The 9,892-nt window shown below is 37.2% G+C and overlaps 1 protein-coding gene across 1 annotated transcript; it reads left to right on the plus strand.

Annotated features, from left to right (window-relative positions):
- The first annotated feature begins 55 nt into the window (after window positions 1-55).
- On the plus strand, window positions 56-9,485 carry btg4 (B-cell translocation gene 4). Its single transcript, XM_085471034.1, has 4 exons — window positions 56-5,736; window positions 7,313-7,450; window positions 8,429-8,708; window positions 9,022-9,485. The coding sequence occupies exons 1-4, from the start codon at window positions 5,564-5,566 to the stop codon at window positions 9,223-9,225; spliced, it is 795 nt and encodes a 264-aa protein (XP_085327160.1). The 5' UTR covers window positions 56-5,563; the 3' UTR covers window positions 9,226-9,485.
- The last annotated feature ends 407 nt before the right edge of the window (window positions 9,486-9,892 follow it).

Consider the following 9,892-nt stretch of genomic DNA (forward strand, 5'->3'; position numbering starts at 1 on the left):
AATTCAGTTTTTTTTTAATTATTTATTTATTTTTTGCTTAATTTATCAAAATCCTTTAACAGCACTGTTATAGGCAGCCGTGCTCTTTAGGTTATATTTGACTAATATTTCATAAACCAGCACCACGTTGGTCATACTCATCCACATAGCTGTGCCATCTTTCTCTCAAATGCTTAAAAAAAAAACCTGATTGGATTTTGTGAATCTGTTTCTTCTTCTAATTGCATCACCCAGTCTCCTCTAGTTTTGATTAAAAGACGCACACGGTGTCCACTGGTACTGAATCATTGCGGCTGCAGAAATGTCTGGGTTTTGTTTTTTGTTTGTTTGTTTTTTTAGGCTGCATTTGCACTACGTACAGTAGTCCTCCTTTCCTGCCCTTTAATTACATGTGCTTAATAATCTGCCCCTGAGAGCGCTTTACTTTGTCTCAGCATCTCAACTCTTCTCTATCATGCTTGCTTGTCTCTTTCAAACACCTTTGGGCAGCACTCTTCCATAGGAGCATTAGGATCATAATTTTATGCATCTTGTAGTTTAATTGGAACAATTTGTTAACTGCGTAACACAATTTTCATAAAGGCAGCTGTTTAAGTGCCCTGCTTAAGCCTGGGTCTCTGTGTACTCTAATGATGCTAATCAAACAAACGGGGCACATGGTACCCACTGAGTTCTCCTTAATTGAGCCTGACTTTAAAATCCTAAGTAAAACAGACAGTCTTCCAGTGTAAATGCTGTCGTCCTGTGCACAGTTTTTAAAGTGACTAATGGTGAATAAAGTTTTCCGAGGAGGAGTTGGTAGGTTTTACCTGTCCTCAAACTGCTGTAGCGTTTAATTTTTTTTCCAGTTTGTGCTCCAGAGTTTGTAGTGAGCCGTTTCACTTTGCGTCTTTGTACGTCTAAGTGTGACGTGCTGCTTTCAGAGGTCACTTTAAAATAGGTTTTCCTGGAGTCCTGGGAGCGTTGTGCTGTTACAGCCTTACACTGTACATCAATCACCTGTTAGAGATGATATTCTGTAATTATATTCTTCCAGTCCTGTTCTGACAGCTCATCACTGCACTGAGTGTACGGAGTACTGATTTTTGCACTTCAGTTTTATTTTTTGTCTGCACACTGGTAATCTGAGTACAAGGTTTAATCCACGGAGTGGGTTAAAGACTCAGGTGGAGATGCAGCTACACAGGGATGTTTTTCATAACATGGGTACATCTGAAAACAAAGATGTGTCTTCAGTTTTGGCTTCAGTCCACACTTAAGTAACAATGCTGCAGTTCTAAGTCTGTTTAATAATTTCTTTTATTAAAAAATATCAGCAGGGAATTCTAGGCAGAAGGAAAAAGTGCAGACCTGCCTGATTTCAAACTTGGGTTTTTGTTTTGTTTGTTAAATTAAATTGTTTTGTTTCCTCCTCAATAACTTCCATTAATATACTGAAGTACTATAAACATATGCTGCAGTATATGTTTATAATGCTTTTCTTGGATGGAAACCTTTGATGTGCAAACAGCATTTTCAGATGTATCCATGTAAATGTGGATAATATTGAACATTTAGTTAATATACAATTGTCTTCGATTCATTCAACATCATACATGTAAACTAATATTTTTTTTAAAATGATGAAATTACTGGAAAACCAAATTGTCATTTGGACTGAAGAACTTTAACTTTAATTCTCTTTGGACAAACCTTTTCAAGCTGTTAACTTGGGTAAAGGATGGTACACAAAAACATAATTATTTATTAAATCTGAGTATAACGGCTACTTTTTGCACATTGTTGTGAATGTAAATGTGATTGTGATACTCGGACAGGTAAATGATGAGGCTTTCTGTCGTGTACTTGTTCAGTTCAGCTCTGTTCATAAATAACAGTTGAAGGTCAGCTCATTTAAATTTACAGAACACGTTTTCATCTCACTCCTTCTAATGTTCTGTAAAACCAGGAGTGCTGACTGACATTCGCTCTCATATTTCATGTTTCCACAAATGTATGTCACAGTGGGGTAATTCACTTACTGCTCAACCTGTTTTTCTGCTTTCCAGTTTCCCCTGTGATATGTCTACAGTTCAGATGATGAATGCTCATAATAAACATCAGCAACATAGAAATAATCCCTGTAATTCAAAACCCCAGGCTTCAGATTGCTCTAAACAGCAAGTTTCAAGTCTTTTTTTTTTTTTTTTTTTTTTTTTTTGGGGGGGGAGGGGGTGTTCTCCTCAAATTTAAATGAATGATGTCAATCAGGGTGGATACCCCAAATATGGTCATCTTAGGTACAGGGCTCTGGCTGTGACCACAGAGGCCCCACCCACATGCTGCGTGTGTGTCATGGACAGCCAATTTAGAGGGTTTGATTCAGACACAGGATGAATTGAGGGGCTGAGCAAGTGTCCAGTCTAAGATAAATGGGATCATTTGAAATTGAGAACTGTGTAAATCCACTCTAGTACAGTCCAACGGTAAAACCACGGAGCTGGAAATTCACTGTAATGTTCTGTGAACTGTTCAGCTTTTAAATGTCCAAAGGTTTCTCTTCTTTTCTGATTGTCAAATATTTAGAATCATGATTGTACAGGGTCATTTTATGTTTGAAGATGACATTTCAATTTTTTCATTTTTTTTTATTTTTTATTTTGGCTGATCTTATGTGACAATCTGTAGATTTGTCTATTTATTCGACTGTCTTCAGTTAACCTGAAGTCAAGACATGTTTATTTTATTTGTTTGGGTGATTTTATTTAGACTGTTCAGGTGCTATGTGTCAACCACATTATTTCACATTTTCGGGCCTAGTAATTTTTCCCACCGGTGTGTGCCATGTTGTTATTTATTTTTACTCTTATTAACAAAACTAAAACACTGTTACACTGACTTAACGGCCAATAATTTAGTGTTAAATTTTGAGCATTTGGCATCAATGATCTTTGTGATGCAGGGGAAATGGGTTTTTCTGGACACGTAGTGTATTGTTTTTATTGTTTAGTCATACTTCATGAAAACATGTAATTGAAGGCTGGATTTCATCTATTAAAGGCAATGTTTCTTGTCCTGATGGGTCCTGACACACTTAAATTTCATCATTTTACTGTTTAAAGTAACTTAATTATGAAACTTTGTAACTGCCAAATTTTCGTCTTCTTTTAAAGTCTGAAAGCAGAAGAAAATCTTTATTTTGTAAGTGTTCTCTTCACTCCCACTGATCATTTGCACATTTATTTGTGATTAGCTTGTATCATTGCTGTATAAAGACATCTTTCTTTCTTCTTTCCTTTCTTTCTTTTTTTTGACAGAATATAAACTCACTGTTCACTTATTATTAAAATATAAGCTGTGATTATTAATTTTGTGTGTTTGTCAGTTGATAAAATCTATTTCATGGATTTTTAAAAAAATTTATGATGAATAAAAATGTATGTAAAAGTAGATGATATAAGTAAATAACAGTAACTTTTTATTAGTATTGGTAAATATCATTTGTTCTCTTGGGGGAGAAAAGTTATGTGCTGTCACATTAATACCACATCTAAGAGTTAAAAATTATATAGAGAGATTTTTTTAGATATTTAAAGTTTTAGGCAGGTGAGGGAAAAATGCTGTAAACAAAGAATGCTTTCAAAAATGGAAGTGTTAATCATTTATTTTCATTAATCAACAAAATGCAGTGAAGGAACAAAAGAGAAATCTACATCAAATCTATATTTGGTGTGACCACCCTTTGCATTCTTCTAGGTACACTTGCACACAGTTTTTGAAGAAACTTGTTTGGTAGATTGTTACAAACATCTTGGAGAACTAAACACAGATCTTCTGTGGATGTAGGCTTCCTTGCATCCTTCTGTCTCTTCATGTAATCCCAGACACACTCGATGATGAGATCAGGGCTCTGTGGGGGCCGTACCATCACTTCCAGTACTTCTTGTTCTTCTTTATGCTGAAGATAGTTCTTAATGGCTTTGGGTGTTTGTTTGGAGTTGTCATCCTACTGCAGAATACATTTGGGGCCAATAAACAATCATTTATATTTCTTAAAGCATTCTTTGTTCACAGCATTTTTTCACACCTTCCTAAAACTTTTGCACATATGAGAAGAGATATTTATATAGCGAGCAAGAGAGCAATATCAAAGGATCAGCAACATGGAAAAGACTAAACCCCAATGGTGATGCACACAACTGTGAAGCTTACTTAGGTCCCCAGTGATACATCTTCAAGGTTCAAGGACTGGATGAGGGATGGGGTAAGTGAAGCAGAAAAAAACTAACAAGAAGACAATCCCTGTTTTATTAGTGAGGTTAAAAGGAAAAGCAAAAATGTGTGTTTGAAGTAGATTGCATGACTATTTGTCATGTTGAAACCTGAAAAAAAACAAAAACAGATTTCCTTGTTAATAGGATAGTTGACCGATTAATCAGTTTATCAAGAGAATAATTTCCAGGCCTACTTAGAGGAAGGTTTCACTTGCGTGTACAAAAAAAGGATGTTTGTTTCACTCATTTTCCCAAAATTGAGGCAACAACCTTGGACCTGTCTGATAAACTGTTTGGAAAACTTACATTGGTATCTCACAGCTGTGTTCCCCGCCTCTGGCTTTCTGTGCACTGTAATGGTTTTTGCCAGGCCTGTGGCACAATTGCTTCGCTCATGTATGAAAAGACATGACGTGGCAGACGTGTTAATTTATCACGTTATTCCTTTCATCTTCATCATATCACCGTATATAGTCAGGTGACAAAATAGGCTGTTCGTGAACGCCAAACAAATGAATAACAAAAATATATGTATTGTTCTTTTTCCTTGCAAGCTACATATTTATTGTATAAAAGTAAATAATCAATTACAAGCATGATTAGAGTCACATTTAAAATACATTTAAGAACCGTCTTGCACAACAGTATCACCATAAATAAGTGAAAGTGATTTTAAATGAAACTGACTCAACAAAATAAATATAAGTTGTAAAAACAACTTTTTCAGTCTTGCACCATCATCAGAAATGCCTCTCTTCTTATGTGCTGATGAGCTGAGAAATGTAAATATTCTCTCTGCTTGGGCTTTATGGACAGATTTAATGTAGAAGTCTGTTCCTGCTGCACAGAACTGTTCACACATTTCATTGAATTTGGGGCATTTTAACATTGAAGAAGTGCAGACAGGGCGTTGTTTACATTTTAACCCTGAAAGGAGTCATTAAGTAAATCAGCATCAGCTGTGGCAGCTGGTCGCACAGCTGAACGGTGGTTTTATTAAAAACTCTTTTAGAATTTGATTTGAGTGAGGTTTCACTGCTGAGAAGGGTGCTGCTGCGTTTGCACATTTAGATGCATGTGGATATATTTGTGTTTTGGTGTCTTTGATGAAGCTGCCTTACAATTCAAGCTGAGTTCTCTGTTGAGCTTCAGCAGCAAATATGTTTGCTTGAATTGTTTGGTTTGGTTTCCAGTTTGCTCTGGATGTTTTTATTTTCTGTGGTACTAGGATCCCTACATGCGTTTTATCTGAAGAGATAATTTTTTTAAAATTACGGTTTCAGTTTGCTGTGCTCGGTAAGTGTGTCGCCATGAAGGAGGAAATTGCTGCCGCTGTGTTCTTTTTGGCTCGGCTGGTGAAGAGATACGGATGTCTGGACAATGACAGCAGAGAGCGCTTTGCTGCTTCCCTCACCTCCCTTCTGTTTGAGAACTACAAGAACCACTGGCACCCAAGTGCACCCGCCAGGGGTCAGGCCTACAGGTCAGTAATCCAAAAGCAATTTTTTTTTTTTTTTTTTTTTTTTTTTTGGTTGTTTCAAAATGGCTGAAGGTCCTGCTTCCCTTTTAAAAATGAAAAGTTAACCAAACATAATATTAAAAATTAAAACTCAATTAAATTTAAGAGGAAAAACTTTGTTTCAAAGCTTGAATGTGTATCCATTTGGCACTCTCCTTTTAAGTTGTATGGATTTACTATAAGACAAGTTGGTCGGGGACCCACAGGAAATCAGATTATTTGATCAGAAATAAATGGTTAAAAATAAAATGATTTAAGTATTTTTCAGACTGGTGGCTTATGTACATGTACTGCATCCAGAGTGTTATTGCAGGCATGTTAACTTTGAACATAAACTGCCTTGAGGTGACTGTTGTTGTGATTTGGTGCTGTATAGATAAAAATGAAGTGGCTGAGTTGGAGCCTGAGAACCTTTTTGTAGTGAACAGCTGTTTTGTAAAGTATCTATCCTTAGGTAAAGGTCTCGCTGCTGAAATAATGTTAAATGTTTCTCAGTCAAAATTCTTAATGAATATGTTTGCTTTAGTAACTTTATGTTATTTTGTATATTTTGATACAATTACTGATTTTATTTTTAATGAATGTCACTTTAATGTTGCAGCTGCTGATTGTATTAAATGTACTTGGCTATAAAGTATCCAAATCTTTAAAATTGTAAGGTTATGAAACTCTTTCTGCCTTCAGAAATGCAACAAATATTATGAACCCACTTTGTAATTGAAAGTATTGATTCTTTACTTAAAATACCAACTGTTATACTTGAGTTATTTAACCTTGTAAATGATCAAAACACCTGGAAAAACACTTGTAATGCTCCACTCTACTGGCCTCAGTAAGAAGCAGGACTGCAGCTCTCAGGTTTATTCACAGGAATATAATGGATATCAATCTAAATGTTGGCGGGTTAATTTTAAGCTTTGCTCAGCTGCTCAGAAAAATGCTTGACTTAGAATCTGCTCACTTTATCTGAGCAACCAAAGGAGAGGTCTGAAGACTCAAAGTACAAGACTCCTTACGGTGGTGCAGGGAGTAGAAACCAGCACAATAGAAATACATTTGCATTGCAGCTGTGCTTAAGTAAAGTACTGGAGTAAATGCACAAAGTTGCGTTCCACTGCTCACTTTGAGTGGTGCTAGACCCTGTAATATTAGGTGTTGTTGTGGGAAATACCCCCCCCCCCCCCTCTTTTTGTGCTCTAATTAAAATAAATGGGGCTTGCATTGCACACTACAGGCGACTCTATAGTTCAATATTCTGCATTTTCTCATTTGATTCGGGACATAAAGAAATCGTACAATTTTAGGATTCATGAAAGAGATCTTCAGTTTGTTTTTGTACCATTTAAAGAACTAATGTGCTGATGCTATTCCTAATTGTCTGGCTTTAAACCACCTTTAACTGGCACCAACTACTACTCTTCCATCTATATTTTAATTGGATTTTTACTGGACTTGATATCTTGGTGACATGTGAAATTGCAACACTATTTAAAAAAAACAAAAACAAAAAACTTTCTTTGAGCTGCCCGGTGTTTTTCAGGTGTCTGCGTATGAACAGTGTTCGGCTACAGGACCCGGTGCTGGAGCAGGTCTGCGAGCGGAGCGGGGTGAGGTACGAGGACCTGGGCCTGCCCCAGGAGCTGACAGTGTGGGTCGACCCTGGAGAGGTGTCCTGCAGGTTTGCTTTAATCATTAGTCACCTTGCATTTGTGCGACGCTGCAGGTTACATTGTTTCAAAGTCCTCAGTCCTTTTTGGTTTCACATCTAACTTACTAACCAGATGGTGATATCATTAAGACATGAATAACCATTTATTTTAATGTCAGTTTAAAAGCAGAGTTTGAAGTAAATGCTTAATTATAATCTAATTATTGATCATCCACACAGTGACAAGACTTGAGGAAAAGTGCAAATAAATTGGTCTAATCAACTTTTTTTTTTTTTTTATATGGCTCAAACAGGTGGTGATATGATTAGTTAGCAGTGTCTTCATGCCAAAGCTAGAGCTAACAAGTGGTTCAGCGAGTTACAAACCTAATGTTGAATCAATAAAACGAGTGTCTTTCTATAATACACAAAATCTTTATCTCAACTTCTCCTAGACCACCAGGAGTTAACAGCCAAACTGAAGGTTCTTATCTATATCAATATACCATTGCATTGGCTGACAACCATTTAGCACGAAGATAAAATGACCTGTTTTTTGTTAACTATTTTACCTTGTGCATCTACCACACCTATAGTTGTAATTTCATTTTTACAAATAAGCATCGGATTACTTGTAATTAAGTTTGTCATGGGCATGTACTAATATATTCATAGTTGTGTACTTGATCATTGCTGCTAAGGGAAGGAATGGATTGTGACTGAAAAGGGCTGATTTGGCTTCCTTACTGGAGCTTTTTTTGTCCTGATTTCCTGCCACTAAACTAAAGATATGTGAAGCACATGAGTCGGGCTGATGTTGTCACAGCTCTGGCAGGTTTCTAGAACATTAGGACAAGGAGTGGTGGGGGAACAAATGTTTAGAGCAGTGTTAAGGTGGAACTTCTGGCCTCATAATGGAAAAGCCCTTTATTGTCATTGTACATGTACAAAGAAATCGTGAAACCTGAATTTGCCGTCAGTTTCTAATTTTCTTTTGAATCCCTGCAGGTATGGTGAACACAGCAGTCCATTCTGCGTCTCAGTGGTGGACAACTGTCGGCGCGGTGATGGGGAATTATCCCGCCGCATCCATGAAGCTGTGGAACGGGCGAGTCTCGAGGTCCCATCAGGAAGCTCATCAGATGAGGATGAAGATGGAGGTGGAGACAACAGCATGAGCATGAGTACCAGCAGCAGCAGCCTTTCAACCCTCTGCCCTCAAATCCCACCCATGAACAGTGAACCCAAAACCATTCCGACTGTTAGCAACCCCAACAGTGTTTACAGGGTGAGTTCAATATATGAAATGCAGGACAATTTAAAGCCTCCCAAGCTTGTTTTATGACGATGATGATGGTAGTGTTTTATATCTTAACATATTCATTCTCTGTAAGCTCATTAACATGAGACTTGGAAAAAGTAGGCTTCCTGAAAGTGCAAGTTGATTGACCATCTTCAGGAGCAGGTTTTTAGCCAAAAAAATAAATAAAATGTAATTCTGCTGAATAACATTTTTAAAGCTAGAGCTTTGCAAAGTATTTTTAGTAACTTCTCTAAGAGATCTCAGGTTTTCTAAATGACTTTGTTGTACCTGTCTTCAGTTCAGCGAGTTCTCTCCAGGTGCCCCTCAGAGCTGGCTGAGGGAGAAGCGGAAAGGCTTTCCAGGAGACATGTTCCCACCTCATGGCGCTCCTGCTGGAGCCCACTTCTCAAGCCAGAAAGGCTTCAGATCCTATCGAGCCACGTTCACCTTCACTGGGCCTCGTGTTGACAAGTACCACTGGGTCAGCAAATCGCGATCCTAGCCTTAAAGCTACAAACCAGAATCTGGTTCCTGCTGATGTCGGATTTAGGCCACACACTTTGTACATCTTTTAAAGGATAAGCTTATTTGTACCTGATTTAAAGTAATGCTGTTTAAGTATGTTTTTAAGATGTGAAAATTGATATTTTAAATAATTCTTCACTCTAATTGTCTTTTTTAAATTAAAGTGTGAATAAAGTAACATTGACCTGTCATTGAAAAGAAATAAATAGATTCATGCCAGCTCTACTGGCCATAACATGTCTTGTTTTGGCTTTTTCTCCCTCTCTTAAACAGTTTTAGTTAACCTAACATTTAGGACTTTTAGATAAAACATCCAAAAGTTCTTTGAAAAACACTGAATCTATATTTACCTGTAAAGCGGGTCAGTCTGGAAGGAAATACAGCTGCGCTGGTGTGTGTGGTGGTTGTACTGGTAGTGTAGTTAGTGATTAGCGTGTAAGAACAATCAGCTAACGACACTGCCTATACAGCCACCCCAATCACACTGACCATCAGAAACTTGTAATCTTGCAGTAAATGCTTGTTGTAATAAAATGTATATTTTTGTCCCCTTTAGCTTGCCTTTTGTCAGTTTCATTTTTACTCTTCATTGAAGGCCCTTGTGCAGTGTCTGGTCCTGGTGTCACACCTGCAATATTTTTAGC

This window comes from Copadichromis virginalis, linkage group LG10, assembly GCF_057382275.1.
Source record: "Copadichromis virginalis isolate Kocher_CV1m ecotype Utaka linkage group LG10, C_Virginalis_male_GT1.1, whole genome shotgun sequence".
NCBI classification, from domain to species: Eukaryota; Metazoa; Chordata; class Actinopteri; order Cichliformes; family Cichlidae; genus Copadichromis; species Copadichromis virginalis.